The following is a 22,357-nucleotide window of genomic DNA, read 5'->3' as shown; positions in this document are numbered from 1 at the left end:
GGATACGCACCAATTAGCTAAACTGCAGGATTGTCTTACAGACATAAAGACATGGATGACCTCTAATTTCCTGCTTTTAAACTCAGATAAAACTGAAGTTATTGTACTTGGCCCCACAAATCTTAGAAGCATGGTGTCTAACCAGATCGTTACTCTGGATGGCATTTCCCTGATCTCTGGTAATACTGTGAGAAATCTTGGAGTTATTTTTGATCAGGATATGTCATTCAAAGCGCATATTAAACAAATATGTAGGACTGCCTTTTTGCATTTACGCAATATCTCTAAAATCAGAAAGGTCTTGTCTCAGAGTGATGCTGAAAAACTAATTCATGCATTTGTTTCCTCTAGGCTGGACTATTGTAATTCATTATTATCAGGTTGTCCTAAAAGTTCCCTAAAAAGCCTTCAGTTGGTTCAGAATGCTGCAGCTAGAGTACTGACGGGGACTAGCAGGAGAGAGCATATCTCACCCGTGTTGGCCTCCCTTCATTGGCTTCCTGTTAATGCTAGAATAGAATTTAAAATTCTTCTTCTTACTTATAAGGTTTTGAATAATCAGGTCCCATCTTATCTTAGGGACCTCATAGTACCATATTACCCCATTAGAGCGCTTCGCTCTCAGACTGCGGGCTTACTTGTAGTTCCTAGGGTTTGTAAGAGTAGAATGGGAGGCAGAGCCTTCAGCTTTCAGGCTCCTCTCCTGTGGAACCAGCTCCCAATTCAGATCAGGGAGACAGATACCCTCTCTACTTTTAAGATTAGGCTTAAAACTTTCCTTTTCGCTAAGGCTTATAGTTAGGGCTGGATCGGGTGACCCTGGACCATCCCTTGGTTATGTTGCTTTAGACGTAGACTGTGTTTCATAATTATTGTATGGCCTTGCCTTGCAATGTGGAGCGCCTTGGGGCAACTGTTTGTTGTGATTTGGCGCTATACAAGAAAAAAGTTGATTGATTGATTGATCCATGTATTTTAATGTATTTACAATTGTGTTATGTACTTAGATCGAACTTACTAAATAAAATCACACACAGACTCATGCTTTAAATACATAGATGATTTAATGCCCCCTGCTAGACAGGCATATTAGTCCAGAATGTATTTAGCAACATCTGTTGTTTACTGTTGTTCCATAATATCCATAATTTCTCCAAAAATATTTGTTCTATCAATGTTCCATTTTGGCACCGTTCAAGCTCTCCAGAGTTTGTCCGTGATCGATGTTTTACAAACACACACAGAGCTTTTTGTCTATTCCACATTCTATTACAAGCAGGTGCTTCTAATTTTAGACACAAACAGAGACGGTGGTGTAAGACATCAAATGCAATACACTTCTCACTCATGGTAATGACAACATGACACTTAAACTAACTAAACCAATTAAACTACAAAAACACAATAAATCAATAACACTAACAACACTGTTAAACTATCATGAACCACAATAACATTTAAAACCCCCAAACCCTGAACTCCCATGGTGCATTGCAGCACAACGTACATTGTTTACTGGTGAGCTAAAATTGCTCATTTCTCCAAAAATATGTCCTATCACCTTTCCATTTTCATTGTTTATCCTTGACCCTTGATACATAAACATACAGACGGCAATTGACAGCACCCCCCCCCCCCCCCCCTTTCTCTGTGATCGGAACCACACCCACACACAGGCTGCTTGGCTATTTTCTATATATATTGTACATCCTGGATGTGCAGGTCAAAGGTCAGCACTGTATCTAAAAACTACATTGAGGTTTTAAATCTTTCACTGTGTTACTGTTACACACACAGTGACACAGTGAATTCATCATAATGTTCAGGACATGTATACAGTTTTCTCTGAGTTCAAGAGTAGAAAATTAGATGACATTCAGTTTTTCACGGCAGCAAATCTTGAGTTTAACAATCAGAGACACATTACCTGTGGTGTCCCACAGGGAAGGTGCTTGGGTTCCTTTTTTATTTTCATATAAATGATTTACCATCAGTGGTTAAAGATGCTGACAAATGCATATGGTTGTTTTCTACCTCCTATACTTTAGAGGAGCTATGAAAAAAAAATAATGTTGAGCTGCAAATGAATAAATTTGTGTGAAATATTGTATAACCAGTTCCATTGTTTCTGATAGCAGGAATGACTGAAACCATCTCCACAGTATTCAACTTGTTAATAGATGACAGATCAATAAATCAGGGGAGTTAAAGGAACCTCTTCTCTGGGTGTGATCACATTGATTAGACTGTACTGGTTGGGGGGGTCTGCACATGTTGCTCTGTTCAGACTGATGTGACGAGCTTAATGTTGTCACCGATATTGGAAGAAAAAAAAAGTACTATCAATCAATCAATCAATCAATTTTTTATATAGCGCCAAATCACAACAAACAGTTGCCCCAAGGCGCTTTATATTGTAAGGCAAGGCCATACAATAATTATGTAAAACCCCAACGGTCAAAACGACCCCCTGTGAGCAAGCACTTGGCTACAGTGGGAAGGAAAAACTCCCTTTTAACAGGAAGAAACCTCCAGCAGAACCAGGCTCAGGGAGGGGCAGTCTTCTGCTGGGACTGGTTGGGGCTGAGGGAGAGAACCAGGAAAAAGACATGCTGTGGAGGGGAGCAGAGATCGATCACTAATGATTAAATGCAGAGTGGTGCATACAGAGCAAAAAGAGAAAGAAACAGTGCATCATGGGAACCCCCCAGCAGTCTAAGTCTATAGCAGCATAACTAAGGGATGGTTCAGGGTCACCTGATCCAGCCCTAACTATAAGCTTTAGCAAAAAGGAAAGTTTTAAGCCTAATCTTAAAAGTAGAGAGGGTGTCTGTCTCCCTGATCTGAATTGGGAGCTGGTTCCACAGGAGAGGAGCCTGAAAGCTGAAGGCTCTGCCTCCCATTCTACTCTTACAAACCCTAGGAACTACAAGTAAGCCTGCAGTACTAGCAGTAAGCAACTCTTTCCACCATGAATAATATGAGAAAGTCACATTTGCAAAGTCAAATGTTTATTTTTATTGTAAACCAAATGTTTCATTATTCTGTAGGAGACAGTAATATACAATGTGATATTTCTTGTTTCTGTAGCTGGTAAAGAGCAAAGTTAACAGGCTTATTATCACTCACCTTCATCCGCTTACTCCAAATAAGGGTCATGGGGGTGGAGCCTATCCAAGCAGTCACAGGGCATGAGGCAGGTTCACCCTGGACAGGACGCCTGTCTGTCACAGGGTCACATACAGACAAACAAACACATTCACACCTACGGACAATTAAAGTTTCTGGTTCATCTAAGCTGCATGTCTTTGGATGTGGGAGGAAGCTGGAGCACCCAGAGGAAACCCACACAAACATGGGGAGAACATGCAAACTCCACACAGAAAGGCCACAGGTGGGAATCGAACCCATGACCTTCTTACTTTGAAGCAACAGTGTTAACCGCTAATCCAGCGTGCTGCCCTACATTTATATCAAACATGAACAATTTAAAAAGTCAGAAACATTATTTTATTTAGTATTTTTCAACAATGAATGTGAAGCTTCAGTTCAGCTGTCAGTCAAAAGAAATATTAATATTAATATGTGTACCATCAATATGACCATGGATCAATGAACACACACAAAAAAGTCATGGAATAAAATTACATTTAGATCTCAAAGTTCAATCACCTGTTTTTTTTTTTTTTTTGCTTTGAAAATCTGTTGATAATTTCTTGGACACGAATGTTCAATTCTGCATGGATGAACATCTGGATTTTTCAGTTTTTTTATTTTAGCTGGTGGGGATGGGGGGTGTTTCCCCCACTGTCTAAAACACAACCCGCTATAACATGGGCAACACTGCGGATTTGTAGTTAGCACTGTTACCTTCCAGCAAGAAGGTCATGGGTTTGATCCCCACCTGTGGTCTTTCTGTGTGGAGTTTGCATGTTCTCCCCGTGTTTGTGTGGGTTTCCTCCGGGTGCTCCAGGTGGACTGGAGACTTTATAATTGTCAATGGAACTAACCTGGTTAAAAAAAGTAAAAAAAAAACAAACAAAAAAAACACCACATTTGAGTGAAGAATGACTTGGAGGTTCTTGTCATGAGTTCATACGTTGTTCTGTTGGTGGCGCTAACAGTTCCTGCAGCGCCTACAGTCATCAGAAAGACGAGAAGCAGATTTTTTATTTATTTAAAAAATATAAAACATTGTTACGACAAGTGGGTTGTGATCCAGGTGTGGACACTGGAGATGTTCACACTGTTTTTGAATGTTTCACTGTTTTTCTAGGTTAAGTTTCTTAGTGTTTTTATTTGATCTTTTTCTGTTTGTGGTTTTGTTATATTTTCATTTTATTTTATCTGTAACGTTTCATTGTGGACACCATGAAGACCAGTGAGTACTTTGTGAAAGAAGCCTCATGAACAGACATGAACATCGGCAGATCATCAGCATAATGGAGAACGTTAAATTGACGACTCTGTATATAAAAAAGACCAAATAAAAGGACGGGAAGAAAGGAAGGAGTAATCATATAGACTGTAACCAGTACTGGGGTCTCACTCTGCTCTTTGTGTTTCCAAGGATTGTTCTAAACAGGCTTCAGTTGCAGCTACTTGCTGGTCAACGCCTGGAACAGTTTGGGTTCACACCCAGGAAGTTGAGTGTAGACCACCTTCCATAAATCTTTACTTCATTTAGATGATGCAAATATTTATTTTGTTTTAAAACATCAAAATGTGACTTTTTTAAATGTCTGTTTTTAATTTTTTTTTAATCCAGTGAAAAGTACATTTTATTTTTTTGAAATAAAACTGGAAACACTTTTAAAAACTTTTAATACAACACTCATAAATAACAAATAAGTTTTGACAAAGATCTAAACTTTATTAACAACATGTCAAAAACAAACACCTAACTTTGCCTTTGTTGGCGCGACGCTTTGATCAACGTTTGATGACATCATTCGACGGCTCGACATTTTCTAACACTAACGATTAGAAGCTTCACCTGTTTACATGAATACCAGGAGACTGCTGTCGTGCAGAACAAGAGCGCACGCGTCTGTGCGCGCAGCGCCGCCAAGTCAAAACATCACGACTGCAACAGAAACCACCTCAGGTGGGAAAAAAACTTGCACCTCTGAAAGTGTGGTGATGCGGTGTGAGTCGCTCAGAAGCTAATCATTTGTGCAAACATCCAAAGTGACGAAATAAATGAATCACTAAATGTTAGCAGCTTGACATCAGATGAATGCATAAAAAAACACCATTGGATCACAAACACTCTCCAGCTTGAGTTAGCTACATGCTAACTTCCAAAGCTAGCGGGCTTATTGTGGCAACAGGAAAAAAGGTAACAAGAAAGCATGCTGATAAACTAGTTAATAAGTTAACAGCTACTGGTCAACTTATTAATTTTAACTGAAGAATGTAAACCAGCATAACATATTAATTATTAAATGTTTGAAACGAGCTAATGTTTGAAAAAGCTAAATACTAATTAGTTAAAGATGGGGAGCTAGTGGAGTGACAGGCTAGGCTAGCTAGCACAGAAATCCACCAGATAGCGAGTCTGAGCTCAATTTACTAAGACAAAAGACTCTGGATGTGATTTTAGTAAACTGGATGACGACTGCTGCTATCAAACAAACAAATGTGACATCAATCAGACTACAGCTGCTTGTGGACGAGGAGGGCGGGGCCGTATCTCCCTGTCAGGACCATGTGACAGTCAGTGGGCGTGTCTCTGTGTCACGCTGATGATGCGTTTCTTGTCCTGCATGTGCCCACACATAGAAACACTGCGACTGTTTGTAGCATTGGTCACACGGTTTGTTGTCGGTCTAAATGTGTTTGGATGATGGCGGTTTGGCAGCTTTGCTGTAAAGTGACACACAGGAAGTTACAGATAAAACAGGCAATGGCACTGCGAGCTGTGACTGAAGAAACAACAGATGGACGTCTCTCCAATCAAAGCCACTGTAGCTTGTATCCACTGCACAGGTGTCACGGGTGTCTTGGTGGCTTCCCTCACCCACCTCCTTCATTCACACACTTCTTGAGGATGACCTGTGAGACAGCGTCACAATGTTTACATTTCTACAGGAAAATGTTCTCAGCTGCAAAAGTGTTGATGGGTTTGTTTTGTAATCAGGGGTGTGGCAGATGGCTTCCTGTCACTCTGAGATTAAAACACTCATCCACGTCAGTGGACGGGCCGCGTCCAGCGCGTGCTGGCACTCAGGCGTCATCCTCATCGCTGTCCCTCATGCTGATGCCCTGCAGGCCGCCGCCGCCGGCCTTCACAGCCACCGTGGCCTCTTCCATCATCAGGTGGTTGAAGACGGTCTCGTAGCTCTTGTTGTTCAGGGTCCCGTCCAGGACGCCCTGCAGCCGGAAGTCACGGTAGGTTTTCTGTGGTGGCAAAAGAAGAAGAAAGAAAGAAGAAGAAGAACATCAGGAGGCAGCAGTTGGAACAAAAGCAGGAGGAGGCTCAAGGACGAGCGCCGGCTTTTATTTGATGCGTTTTTTTTTTGTTTTTTTTATGATTCCTCGTCTGCGAGGAGACGCTGAAAGGACAAAAAAGCCGACAGCTGAGCAGTTAGAAGCTGCTGCATTCAAGGACGTGGAAACGAGGTGTGATTTTTGTCTCGGCAGAGAGTCACATTTTAAGATATTTCATTCCATCAGCAAACATGCTAATCCGTCACAAAAATGGCTCAGCGCTGCAGTTTAAGTGAAAATCATTTCATCGGCTCATTTTGTTCATTTGTCTCAAAGAAAACACAGACTTTTCAGTCTGCACCCGTTTGAAATCTGGTGTCAAAATTTGGAGCCAAAGTGTGACCAGAGGATTAGCTTAGTTAGCGTAGCATACGTTATAAACCGCTGTGCCACACAGAACGAGGATGAACGTTTATCTGGTTATTCGAGTGTTTGAATTGTTAGATAATATCTGTGCTAAGTCCTTATTTTATGTTAGTTATCAAGTGTTTGTGTTATCTGTTTGAAAGTTTCTGAGACCTGGTTTAAAGTTTAAAAGTAAGAGTGAAGTTTCACTTTCAACAGCACGTGCAAGTGTCAGACACAGGGAGAGCTCCCCCTGTTGGTGAGAGCGAGTAACATTAGAAATTGAGACTAAACCACACCCACTGTGACATCCACATGGTATAAAAAGTGTTGTATGACCAATTTCACACGATGGACACTGTCTGTGAGGGTCCCAGTCTGGTTTTCATTGTGGCCTTTTATAAATCCAAATGAGGAATATAATGGTTTGGTTCTTGGAAAGGGGCAGTAAATTACATAAAGAACCGGGAGAAATTACAGAATCTTAATGCAGCCGATTACTGATGATGTCACTGTTTTGATTGATCTGTAAACAATAATGGCAGCGTTTCTGTGATCTGATCCGGTAACGGTCACAGTTCTGGTACTAATCCTGACGGTTCTGCGCAAAAGACGCCCTGAAAAAGCAAAAAGATCACGTTACGATTCATGCAAAGCTAAAAATGAAAACAAACAAAACAAAAAGCCATAAATTGTAACGACCCCGAGCTCATGACTGAACAATGCACTCTGGTTTTTGTGTTCTTGTCATGCTTAATTTGTTCAAGAGAATCATTCTGTCAGAAATACGATGATTACGCAACGACACTACATCAACTTTGACCCCAGCAGGAAAAAACTTCTGGAAAAACGTGCTTTCTTTATGAACTTTTTCTGAAGTTGTTGTGGTTAAATAATCAAGCGCAAAAATAGACAAAGTGAATATGAACCTTTTGGTGACTTCAGATAATTAAGAAAATTCCAGCTGTCAGTCTGATAAAACGGAGTTGTGGTTGTGACGTTGTTCGTTACCTTGACAATCTTGATGAGTGTTTTTAGCTGGAACACGTGGAGCTGCAGGTCCAGTCGGTCCGTCAGCCAAACACAGACCGCCTTCATCATACCCATGTACCATTGCTGCAACAAACAACAACAACAAAACATCAAAAAACCCACCAAGAAACAAACATTAAAAAAACCACCAAGAAACAAAAAACAACATTAAAAAACCACCAAGAAACAAAAACACAACATAAACAACCGATGACAAGACAACGAACATAAAAACAATATCAACAACAATAAAAAAGACTAAAACCCTTTAAAAACAAATCAAAACCACCAAGAAACAAAAAACAACAATGTAAACAAACATCAAAAACAAAAATAAAACACAGAATATAAATCCATTACAAACAACAAATGTTAACATGCAAAAGCAAAAAAAAAAAAAAAAAACCCCAACAACATAAACATAAAAACTAACATAAAAACCCTTTAAAAAACAACAACAAAAAGACAAGAAACAAAAAACAACACAGACAACAAATAAACACAAAAAATAAAAACCCTTTAAAAACAAAAGAACAAACAAACAAAATAACAAACATAAAAACAGCATAAAACCCCTTTGAAAAACAACAAACACCAAGAAACATAAAAACAAACGACAAACAAACATAAGAATCCATTAACCTTCATAAAATAACATAAAAACCATAAAAAAACAACAATATATAAAACAATATCAAAAACACAAAAAACTAAACAACATGAACACAAAACCAAAACTATAAAACACAAAAACAAAACAATGTCAACATACATAAGAGAAACAACAAAATAAAAACATCAAAAACAACAAACATAAATAACTAAAAATATCAACATACAAAAGAAAAACAGCAAACAACTTAACAAACAACATACAAACAACTTTCCTATTCTGTAAAGTCCACGATTACAACAAAATGTTCAAGTCAAACTGCTGTAATATTCATCTAGTCTGCAGGAGGCGCTACAGATTCTATGCAAGGTGTGTAATTACATCCAATTAAAGAAAAAAAAAAATAGCACAAAGATTTTTTTAAACTTCATCTCATGTGAGAATGAACTTTGACCTCCTTCACGGCGCCTGTTCGTAATTAAAACCATGACAGTTTTTTTTTTGTTGTTGTTGATTTTTTTTTTTAAGGTAAAATGTTTTTAGTCCAGACGTCAGTAAAACATTTTCACCTCATTAACACAAATATCACACGTCCATCAGCAACTTTTTAAATAAAACTTTTTAATTATACATTTTAACAAAACACACACACCATAAAAATTCAGACAAATAAATTAACTCAAATAAGTAGAATAAGGCGGAGCCTAAACAGCATTAATTAGATTCAGTTTTCTTACACAGTAAGAATTTAATCAAACCTAAACAATTTGAATTTTATTGTAATTTGAGCAACATTCCTTTGTTTCTTTGTTCTCTGACCACTCCCACTTCCTGTGGATGATTTCCACTAAGATTGAAGTCTGGATGACAGTCAACCCCAGAGACGCCCTGCAGGGTTAGAGTCCCTTCATTTAGAGTAGTTACATGACGAGCTGTAAATAAATAAATAAATGAATAAATAAAATCGGTCACGTGGCTCATGGTGCCATCTTGGGTTCAAAATAGTGGTCACTGTTAATCTGTCTGCATGTAAATCCAGCTTTTTTATTTATTTGTTTGCTGAAAATGCCAGGTTGTTGTGCATTTGGAGGCACAAATAGACACAACAAGGGCTTCAAGATGTACAGATTCCCTTCAGATCTGAACAGAAGAAACATTCTGGAAAATAAAGTCAGCGTGTGGGATGGAAGTGACTTCATCATCAAAGTTTTGAGGTAAATTTATTGTTCAGTCCCATCTTCAGTAAAACTCACCTAAACCGTCATCGTAGGTTATTTGGGGAGGTGATGGTCTAGTGGTTAAGTGTTGGGCTTGAGAACAGAGGATCCTCAGTTTAAATCCCAGCCTGACCGGAAAATAACTAAGGACCCTAAGGATCCTTAATCCCCTAGTTGCTCCTGGTGTGTAGTGAGTAGGGTTGGGTATCGAGAACCGGTTCCTTTCAGGTATCGTTAAGAAATTATTCAATCCACCGACATCAATAAGCTTTGTGCTTAACGATTCTGTTATCGGTCCTTCAAAGTGGCCGTTGTTTTGGCGGGTGTTTGTCAGGAAAATGATCATTTCTCTACATTGATTACAGACCCTGCAGCGGGGCCTTAATCAACTTTTCTGCAGCGCGGCTTTGCTTTGAACCTTGAACCAACTGAAGCAGTGGTTCGCAGATTGAAGCAATGCTTCGATCTATTGATTCATTTATTCTTTCTTTCTTTCGCTTAATTTCCCCCGCTAAAACCCCAAAGAGTATACGTCTGTGAGTATTATTTACCTTTCTATGTTAAACCGACCTGTTATGGTCTTCTGAAACAGTTGATAGATGTATTTTATAACTTAAAAAGGGGAGCGATGCTAACATGTTAGCATGTCTATGGCATTTTCAATGTTAAAAGTTAGCATTAAGCAGTTGCAGCTGTCATCACGTTCGGGTGCATTTGTTTTCAAATTGTAATATTTCTTAAATTTTTGTTTATATATTAATAATCTAATAATTATTATATACAATTTTAGAGAAAGAGACAAAAAGAACCTGAATAGAAACACAACAGAAAATATAAAAGCAACTAACAATGAACATACATAAATAAATAAATAAATACATACAGAAATAAATGTTTCCTGTGAACACCTAGTGACTCTTACTCCTCCATTTTATCCCTGTTTTATTTAAGTTTAATGACAGTTTGTTTCGGTCAAACCATATTTTCAATGTGTTAATTTCTTCAGTGATTTCCTCCAGAACTATCTGCCAAACTAGAAAACTGCTGCATCCTAGTAAGAGCAGAATACTACTGGAATGAATTTGCATAAGGAAAGTTGTGGGTTTTTTTCCCTTCACTAAATAGATGCTGCACTCACTGCAGTTTATTGTCTGGAATAGTCCCAGATTGCATTTCAGAGCTTCTAGAATTGAAACATTTTCGTGCAGGTGGTGTTGGGGAGTAATTTTGGGTTTCAGCTTTTTATGTTTTTCACCACTTTCATCCCTGAATATGTCAATTGTGAGTCACGTTTGTGCGGATTAAAGTTACTAACTGGGACTCCTGTCTTGTTGTGAGAAAGAAACGAGAATCATCCTCCGTTCTGTTCACACAGCTCCAAACGCTGCGCGGCTCTCTGACAAGTCAAGTCAAAACGATAGAATCCAGTCGGAAACAACTTTTTGTTTATTTTTATTTATGTCCAGAGATCAAGGATACAGTGACCAATTTCATATTTATTTACTTTAAGACTCAATGAAATACATAGAAAACCTGTAAAGCCTACTTTTAGTACAAAATTCATGAGGTATCGATAAGGGAATCGATAAGGAATCGGATCGATAAGCAGAATCGATAATGGCATCGATATCGATAAAATCTTATCAATACCCATCCCTAGTAGTGAGTGCTTTGTATGGCAGCAGCCTCACATCGGGGTTAATGTGAGGCATTATTGTAAAGCGCTTTGAGTGTCTGATGCAGATGGAAAAGCGGTATATAAATGCAGTCCATTTTATCGCATAAACCAGATATTTGCAATCACTGAACAAAAAAAGTCCCAAGGTTTTTGTAAGGTTTTCCATGTAATAAACATTGTATATAATGGATTTTATATACTGTAGCAACCCCTCAAATGTGGGACCGGAGTCATTTATGTGATTAAAAGTCTGACCATTTATTTTTTCACAGTGTGCTCAGACTCAGACAACGTGCCACAGCCTGACGTGCACCTGTTAATTCAGACACAAAAGGCTGTGATTTGACACTTTTCTGCTTTCACTCTTTCATATTATAATAGTTTTTTCAGTGTGCACGCTGATAAATGGATCAGAAAAGTCTGCATATTTACAGCACAAAGTCAGAAAAAGATGAAATTGTTCAGCTTACCTTTGATTTGGAGGTGATGATTGTAGAAAGAAAAGCTTGTTGAAGGTCAAATTAGTCTAGAATAAAGCAAAATCCAGAGATGGAGAACTTTAAAACTGTCACACACGTCACTGTATGACACGGAGTTACAGAGCTGCAGCTGCATAAATCAGGCTTTAAATTAATCAAATAAATCATCATGAATGGTAAATTTATGTAAATTTGATAGCTTAACTATTTTTATATTTATTTTGATAGCACCTGTACCTGGATGTGTTTCTGTTTGTGGTTAAATGATTTTAAAAAAATGTTGAAAACATTAAAGGTTCAATTAGTCGTTCAGTGCAGTTGGAACCAAAATGGCGCCATGTTCTGAGTTGATGCTACTCTCTGAATAAAGGGACCCCGTGCAGGGGCGCCCCACCCCCAGACACACACAGACCCTGGCAAGGTCAGCCAGACGACATTTATTTGGCTCAAGGTCAGTGGGGTCAAATACAATCAGCTGGTCTGAAGTAAAGTCAGAGTTGGACAGGATGGTCGGCTCAGAAATCCAACCTGGAACCAGGTTCATAGTTTTCTGTGTGTGTTTGTATCTCGTTAGCTGCTGCTTGATTATATATCAACCATCAGAAATCCATGAGAATAAAAATCGGCACGGCACAGATCAAAGTGTGGGTCATCTCGTGGGGTCTGTTTACAGACACTGATCCAGGAATTTGAGTTCTTGGTCCACTTAAGACGATTCGGCGTTCAAACGCCAACGATCACATGACCCCATGTTCACCTTGTGTGAGGTTTCACCGATTGTGGTTTTGAGCCTTACGTCACGCCTCATGTAACCAACATCACGTCCAGCTCCAAAATTATGGAGTAAATTTCCTGCCAAATGACATTTGCAAATTCTAATGAAAGCTTTCAATCAAAACCTCGCAACTTTTTAAAAAATTTTGTACAGTTAGCATAATTAGCATCAATTTAAACTTTATGTTTGAAATAAAGTTTTAACTTTTTATTTGAGTATGTTTGTTTTACTAATTTTAGAATTCTATGCTCTTTGGATTGTTCTTAAAGTGCGACAAAAATAAATGTATAAATTCAAAAAAGAACATAGCAGAGCGCGGCAACACCATGGCCAAGTGCAGCAACATCAGGGCAAAGTGTGGCAACAACATGGCTGAGCATGGCAACAACGTGGCACAGCATGGCAGCAATGCAGCAGAGCATGGCGACAACGCGGCAGAGCATGGCAACAATGCAGCAGAGCATGGCGACAATGCGGCAGAGCATGGCAACAATGCAGCAGAGCATGGCGACAACGCGGCAGAGCATGGCAACAATGCAGCAGAGCATGGCGACAACGCGGCAGAGCATGGCAACAATGCAGCAGAGCATGGCGACAACGCGGCAGAGCATGGCAACAATGCAGCAGAGCATGGCGACAACGTGGCAGAGCATGGCAACAACGCGGTAGAGCATGGTAACAACGCGGTAGAGCATGGTAACAACGCGGTAGAGCATGGTAACAACGCGGTAGAGCATGGCAACAATGCACCAGAGTATGGTGACAACGCGGCAGAGCATGGCAACAATGCACGAGAGCATGGCAACAACACGGCAGAGCATGGCAACAATGCACGAGAGCATGGCAACAACATGGCAGAGCATGGCATGGCAACAATGCACCAGAGCATAGTAACAATGCAGCAGAGCATGGCAACAATGCGGCAGAGCATGGCAACAATGGGGCAGAGCATGGCAAGGCAACAATGCACCAGAGCATGGCAACAACACGGCAGAGCATGGCAACAATGCACGGGAGCATGGCAACAACACGGCAGAGCATGGCAACAATGCACGAGAGCATGGCAACAACACAGCAGAGCATGGCAACATTGCACGAGAGCATGGCAACAACACGGCAGAGCATGGCAACAATGCACGAGAGCATGGCAACAACATGGCAGAGCATGGCAACAATGCTGCAGAGCATGGCATGGCAACAATGCACCAGAGCATAGTAACAATGCAGCAGAGCATGGCAACAATGCGGCAGAGCATGACATGGCAACAATGCAGCAGAGCATGGTAACAATGCAGCAGAGCATGGCAACAATGCAGCAGAGCATGGCAACAACACAGCAGAGCATGGCGACAACGCGGCAGAGCATGGCAACAATGCAGCAGAGCATGGCGACAACGCGGCAGAGCATGGCAACAACGCGGTAGAGCATGGCAACAACGCGGTAGAGCATGGCAACAATGCGGTAGAGCATGGTAACAACGCGGTAGAGCATGGCAACAATGCACCAGAGTATGACAACAACGCGGCAGAGCATGGCAACAATGCACCAGAGCATGGCAACAACACGGCAGAGCATGGCAACAACGCGGCAGAGCATGGCAATGGAGCAAAGCATGGCATGGCAACAATGCAGCAGAGCATGGCAACAACACGGCAGAGCATGGCAACAATGTGGCAGAGTATGGCAACAATGTGGCTGATCGCGACACCACCACCACCAAATGTGGAAGGAATGTGATCAAGAGTGTCATTGTGGACACCATATCTGAGTTGGGCTGCACTGAAGCGCATGACTCCGGTGGTTGTTCTTCCGATGGTGAATGCGTTTATTCGGCGCCCTCTATGATGGACTGTAACTTGCGATGTTGAGGACTGTAACTTGAACTGAACTGGCACAAACATTGGACTTTTAGGATCCGTCAACCGCACAGAGTCCACTTCAGTGACGGTTCTATGAGCCAAGAACCCGGACCTTCACTCGTTTGCTACCGGTTAAACAAATGGTGGCGAGAATCCTTTACACGCGTTTGTGGAGGATTTTAGCATTTATAACCCAAACTCAGAAAGTCAAATTAAACTTTTCTCTTCACGCTGCCACGCCACAGCGCCACCACCTGTCAGAACCTGACACTCACCAAACGTCTTCTGACGTCGTCCCAGGGTGAGCATTTCTGTCCTTTCCTGCAAGTGCGTGTAATAAAGTACACAGACGGTGTGAACAGACAAAAGCGTAACCACGACAAACTGAAAACAGATCCCTGAGTGAATGTGAACGTGTGAATATTTGACCAACTGCAGATTAAAGCTGGTTCCTGGTAACTAATGAGACAGGCTGGAGACAGGGTTCTGGTTCCAGCTGGATCTCCAGTTGGATTCTGATTCATCTCTAACGCCTGGTGGTGGCGAGCTGAGCGTTAATCAGCTCGCCGCAGACGGCAGATGTTTCTGTGCTTCCTCACTCAGTCACTAATCAGCGGCCCGACGGACGCCTGGTGGCGCAGAAATCAGGCATGAAGATGCTCCTTAATTGAGCCAATTAGAGGACAAGAGTGAAAACTGATGGAGGCATTATGTGGGTGGGGGTGCACGGCATTGTGGGTAATGTCAGATGGATGATTTAAATAGAAAAAAGGTGATGGTGTCACAGCAATCAGACAAATGCACAAAAAAATTAAACATCGTTCCTCAGATTTAAAAAAAACTTCCTTAAATGATTAAAGCCAAATTTCTTTAAAATGTTGAAAAAAAACCCTGACATTTTCTTCTTTCAACAAACAGAAAAATGTATCTTAATTTAAAATTTGGATTCTTGTTCATCTGAAAATGAATCATGAGATAACCAAAGATTAAATTAAAATGATAACAGTTCTATTTAATCTCATCATTTTTGACAATTTTTGTTCTGATAAAATATTTCAATTAAAATGTTCTTTTATTTTAAAGGCTCAGGTTTGAGTTTGATTTAAAAAAAAAATCTTTTGTGCTTTTGTTTAAAAAAAAATTTCAATTAATTTTCAAACCAACACAATTGATTTTAATGAAGCTGCTAAAATGAAAAAAACTGAATTTTATCACAAGTGTCTTTAAAGTTCAGTGAAATGTTTTAATCAGGATGAGAAAAAAAAAAACAGTTTTTGCGGATCTGCCCAGGTTCTTGGTCTAACGAGTTCCGGTCTAGTTTCAGTGTTGTTTTCTTCTTTCTGTTGTTGCTGCAGAAAAAGACATCATTAATTCACTGTGAAACTTTACAGTTCGTCCAGAAGAGGAAGAAGAAATTAAAATCTGGTCTGGATCTTCAAGGAGTTGTCTCTTTTTTGGCAGGATGAGGTAGTGTCAAAGACCAGGAATCAGGATCAAAGCTCGGTGAACAGTATCAAAGACAGAAATTTTTTTTATGTCTTGTGAGAAGAAACATTACAAACAATTCCAGGAAGAGGGTGGAACCTGTCGACTGTACGCGCAGCGTGACAGAGCTGCAGATCAGGTTGTGGATCCAGATCAGTTCCACATGGCAGCTGGCCTGCACGCTCGGACTGCTCTTCTGCTTCAGATGTCTCACAATTATTTTTTCTCTCATTCATTTCTTGTTGAAGTCCTGAAAAGTGATTCAAGAACTAAAATGTTCACATTTCAGGAAGGAGTCAGAGAAAAGGGGCGGGGCAGAGCACGGGCACTGATGGAGGTGTGCGCTCTGATCACTACTCCTCCTGATCTGGATTTGAAGGAGTTTTTGTCTCCGTCGCAAACGTGCACAAAAGGTGTGTCTCATGTCTGAAGATGATCACAGCTCTTTGATCTGAACGCCGAAGAAGTCTCAGGTTTAACCTCAGACGCCGCGTTTTGACTGACGATCAGAACCACGAGGCTTCACTGCCAACGAGACACACACATGCACACGCACACACACACACGGACAAAATTGTTGGTACCCCATATATTACATTTTAATACACAGGCAGAAATAAACGCCCCCCCACCCCCAAAATAAATAAATAAAATTGTTTTATGAAAACAATTTTTTAATGTCCAAATTTCTTTGGCAACAAGAACAAATCAAAATGGTTTCATAAAGTGAAACAAAACAATCCTGATATTAAATGTATGCTGGACACAGTTATTGACTCCCTCTGATGAATTTATAGTAAATCATCACTTTTACAGCCAGTTTTTGTTTAGACAAGTCAGAGGTTTGATTTCTTAAGAAGATGTAAAATTTCAGCTTCAGTTTTCCAGAAGGTACATGAGATGTGAGTTGGGATTAGATCCATTTTGTCCTCTGGTCCACTTCACGGACAGGACGGAGCAGCAGACAGAAGCTGCACAGGTTCTCGAGAGACAGACACACAGACACATACAGAGACACAAACACATACAGAGACACAGACACATACAGAGACACAGACACATACAGAGACACAAACACATGCAGAGACACAGACACATGCAGAGACACAGACACATGCAGAGACACAGACACATACAGAGACACAGACACATACAGAGACACAGACACATGCAGAGACACAAACACATGCAGAGACAGACACATATAAAGACACAGACACATACAGAGACACAGACACATATAGAGACACAGACACATACAGAGACACATATAGAGACACAGACACATACAGAGACACAGACACATATAGAGACACAGACACCTACAGAGACACAGAGACAGAGACACAGACACATACAGAGACACAGACACATATAGAGACACAGACACATACAGAGACACAGACACATATAGAGACACAAACACATGTAGTGACACAGACACATACAGAGACACAAACACATGTAGTGACACAGACACATACAGAGACACAAACACATGTAGTGACACAGAGACACAGACACATACAGAGACACAGACACATGTAGTGACACAGACACACACAGAGACACAGACACACACAGAGACACAGACACATACAGAGACACAGACACATATAGAGACACAGACACATACAGAGACACAGACACATACAGAGACACAAACACATGTAGTGACACAGACACACACAGAGACACAGACATATACAGAGACACAAACACATGTAGTGACACAGACACACACAGAGACACAGACACACACAGAGACACAGACATATACAGAGACACAAACACATGTAGTGACACAGACACACACAGAGACACAGACACACACAGAGACACAGACACATACAGAGACACAGACACATATAGAGACACAGACACATACAGAGACACAGACACATACAGAGACACAAACACATGTAGTGACACAGACACACACAGAGACACAGACACATACAGAGACACAGACACATATAGAGACACAGACACATACAGAGACACAGACACATATAGAGACACAGACACATACAGAGACACAGACACATGCAGAGACACAAACACATGCAGAGACACAGACACATGCAGAGACACAGACACATACAGAGACACAGACACATACAGAGACACAAACACATGCAGAGACAGACACATACAGAGACACAGACACATACAGAGACACAGACACATATAGAGACACAGACACCTACAGAGACACAGACACATATAGAGACACAGACACATACAGAGACACATAGAACACAGACACCTACAGAGACACAGAGACATACAGAGACACAGACACATACAGAGACACAGACACATATAGAGACACAGACACCTACAGAGACACAGAGACAGAGACACAGACACATACAGAGACACAGACACATATAGAGACACAGACACATACAGAGACACAGACACATATAGAGACACAAACACATGTAGTGACACAGACACATACAGAGACACAAACACATGTAGTGACACAAACACATGCAGAGACACAGACACATGCAGAGACACAGACACATACAGAGACACAGACACATACAGAGACACAAACACATGCAGAGACAGACACATACAGAGACACAGACACATACAGAGACACAGACACATATAGAGACACAGACACCTACAGAGACACAGAGACACAGACACATACAGAGACACAGACACATATAGAGACACAGACACATACAGAGACACAGAGACACAGACACATACAGAGACACAGACACATATAGAGACACAGACACATACAGAGACACAGACACATATAGAGACACAAACACATGTAGTGACACAGACACATACAGAGACACAAACACATGTAGTGACACAGACACATACAGAGACACAAACACCTACAGAGACACAGACACAGAGAAAGAGACACAGACACATACAGAGACACAGACACATATAGAGACACAGACACCTACAGAGACACAGACACCTACAGAGACACAGACACATACAGAGACACAGACACCTACAGAGACACAGACACACACAGAGACACAGACACATACAGAGACACAGACACACAGAGATACAGACACATACAGAGACACAGACACCTACAGAGACACAGACACATATAGAGACACAGACACCTACAGAGAGACAGACACCTACAGAGAGACAGACACATACAGAGACACAGACACACACAGAGACACAAACACCTACAGAGACACAGACACATACAGAGACACAGACACATACAGAGACACAAACACCTACAGAGACACAGACACCTACAGAGACACAGACACACACAGAGACACACACAGAGACACAGACACATACAGACACACAGACACATACAGAGACACAGACACATATAGAGACACAGACACCTACAGAGACACAGACACATACAGACAGACACATACAGACACACAGACACATACAGACAAACAGACACATACAGAGACACAGACACATATAGAGACACAGACACATACAGAGACACAGACACATACAGACAAACAGACACATACAGAGACACAGACAAATATAGAGACACAAACACATGTAGTGACACAGACACATACAGAGACACAGACACACACAGAGACACAGACACACACAGAGACACAGACACATACAGAGACACAGACACATATAGAGACACAGACACATACAGAGACACAAACACATGTAGTGACACAGACACATACAGAGACACAGACACACACAGAGACACAGACACACACAGAGACACAGACACATATAGAGACACAGAGACACAGACACATACAGAGACACAAACACATGTAGTGACACAGACACACACAGAGACACAGACACATACAGAGACACAGACACATATAGAGACACAGACACATACAGAGACACAGACACATGCAGAGACACAAACACATGCAGAGACACAGACACATGCAGAGACACAGACACATACAGAGACACAGACACATACAGAGACACAAACACATGCAGAGACAGACACATACAGAGACACAGACACATACAGAGACACAGACACATATAGAGACACAGACACCTACAGAGACACAGAGACACAGACACATACAGAGACACAGACACATATAGAGACACAGACACATACAGAGACACAGACACATATAGAGACACAGACACCTACAGAGACACAGAGACAGAGACACAGACACATACAGAGACACAGACACATATAGAGACACAGACACATACAGAGACACAGACACATACAGAGACACAGACACATATAGAGACACAAACACATGTAGTGACACAGACACATACAGAGACACAAACACATGTAGTGACACAGACACATACAGAGACACAAACACCTACAGAGACACAGACACAGAGAAAGAGACACAGACACATACAGAGACACAGACACATATAGAGACACAGACACCTACAGAGACACAGACACCTACAGAGACACAGACACATACAGAGACACAGACACCTACAGAGACACAGACACACACAGAGACACAGACACATACAGAGACACAGACACACAGAGACACAGACACATACAGAGACACAGACACCTACAGAGACACAGACACATATAGAGACACAGACACCTACAGAGAGACAGACACCTACAGAGAGACAGACACATACAGAGACACAGACACACACAGAGACACAAACACCTACAGAGACACAGACACATACAGAGACACAGACACATACAGAGACACAAACACCTACAGAGACACAGACACCTACAGAGACACAGACACACACAGAGACACACACAGAGACACAGACACATACAGACACACAGACACATACAGAGACACAGACACATATAGAGACACAGACACCTACAGAGACACAGACACATACAGACAGACACATACAGACACACAGACACATACAGACAAACAGACACATACAGAGACACAGACACATATAGAGACACAGACACATACAGAGACACAGACACATACAGACAAACAGACACATACAGAGACACAGACAAATATAGAGACACAGACACCTACAGAGACACAGACACATAAAGACAAACAGACGCATACAGACACATACAGAGAAACATACAGAGACACAGGCACATACAAAGACACAGACACATACAGAGAAACATACAGAGACACAGGCACATACAGAGAAACATACAGAGACACAGGCACATACAAAGACACAGACACATACAGAGAAACATACAGAGACACAGGCACATACAGAGAAACATACAGAGACACAGACACATACAGAGAGAGAAACATACAGAGACAGACACATAAAGAGAAACATACAGAGACACAGAGACATACAGAGAAACATATGGAGACATAGACACATACTGAGACACAGACAGAGACACAGAAAGAGATAAAGACAGAGACACGGACACATACAGAGATACAGACACATACAGAGACACAAACACATACAGAGACACAGACACATACAGAGACACAAACACATACAGAGACACAGACACATACAGAGACACAAACACATGCAGAGACACAAACACATACAGAGACACAGACACATGCAGAGACACAGACACATATAGAGACACAGACACATACAGAGACACAGACACATATAGAGACACAGACAATACAGAGACACAGACACATACAGAGACACAGACACATACAGAGACACAGACACATATAGAGACACAGACACATACAGAGACACAGACTCATATAGAGACACAGACACATACAGAGACAGAGACACAGACACATACAGAGACACAGACACATATAGAGACACAGACACCTACAGAGACACAGACACACAGACACATACAGAGACACAAACACCTACAGAGACACAGACACACACAGAGACACAGACACACACAGAGATACAGACACATACAGAGACACAGACACCTACAGAGACACAGACACACACAGAGAGACAGACACACACAGAGACACAGACACACACAGAGACACAAACACCTACAGAGACACAGACACATACAGAGACACAGATACATACAGAGACACAAACACCTACAGAGACACAGACACCTACAGAGACACAGACACACACAGAGACACACACAGAGACACAGACACCTACAGACAGACACATATAGAGACACAGACACCTACAGAGACACAGACACATACAGACAAACAGACACCTACAGAGACACAGACACCTACAGAGACACAGACACATACAGAGACACAGACACATACAGACAAACAGACACATACAGAGACACAGACACATACAGAGAAACATACAGAGACACAGACGCATACAGAGAAACATACAGAGACACAGGCACATACAGAGACACACATACAGAGAAACATACAGAGACAGACACATACAGAGAAACATACAGAGACACAGACAGAGACACAGAGACAACAG

The 22,357-nt window shown here is 41.2% G+C and overlaps 1 protein-coding gene across 1 annotated transcript in view; it reads right to left on the bottom strand.

Moving 5' to 3' along the window:
- Window positions 1-6,196: 6,196 nt before the first annotated feature.
- LOC117505999 (calcium-dependent secretion activator 2-like) overlaps window positions 6,197-22,357 on the bottom strand; it is a gene marked incomplete at its 5' end in the record, with an annotated part of 155,959 nt that continues 139,798 nt past the window's right edge. Inside the window, 2 exons of the mRNA XM_034165543.1 lie at window positions 6,197-6,402; window positions 7,849-7,953. Coding sequence (XP_034021434.1) covers window positions 6,229-6,402; window positions 7,849-7,953 — 279 coding nt within the window. The remainder of the gene's footprint in view (window positions 6,403-7,848; window positions 7,954-22,357) is intronic.

The sequence above is a fragment of the Thalassophryne amazonica genome, unplaced genomic scaffold (assembly GCF_902500255.1).
Source record: "Thalassophryne amazonica unplaced genomic scaffold, fThaAma1.1, whole genome shotgun sequence".
Lineage (NCBI taxonomy): Eukaryota > Metazoa > Chordata > Actinopteri > Batrachoidiformes > Batrachoididae > Thalassophryne > Thalassophryne amazonica.
The sequence above is the reverse complement of the archived record's forward strand: the minus strand, read 5'-3'. Positions and strand labels throughout refer to the sequence as shown.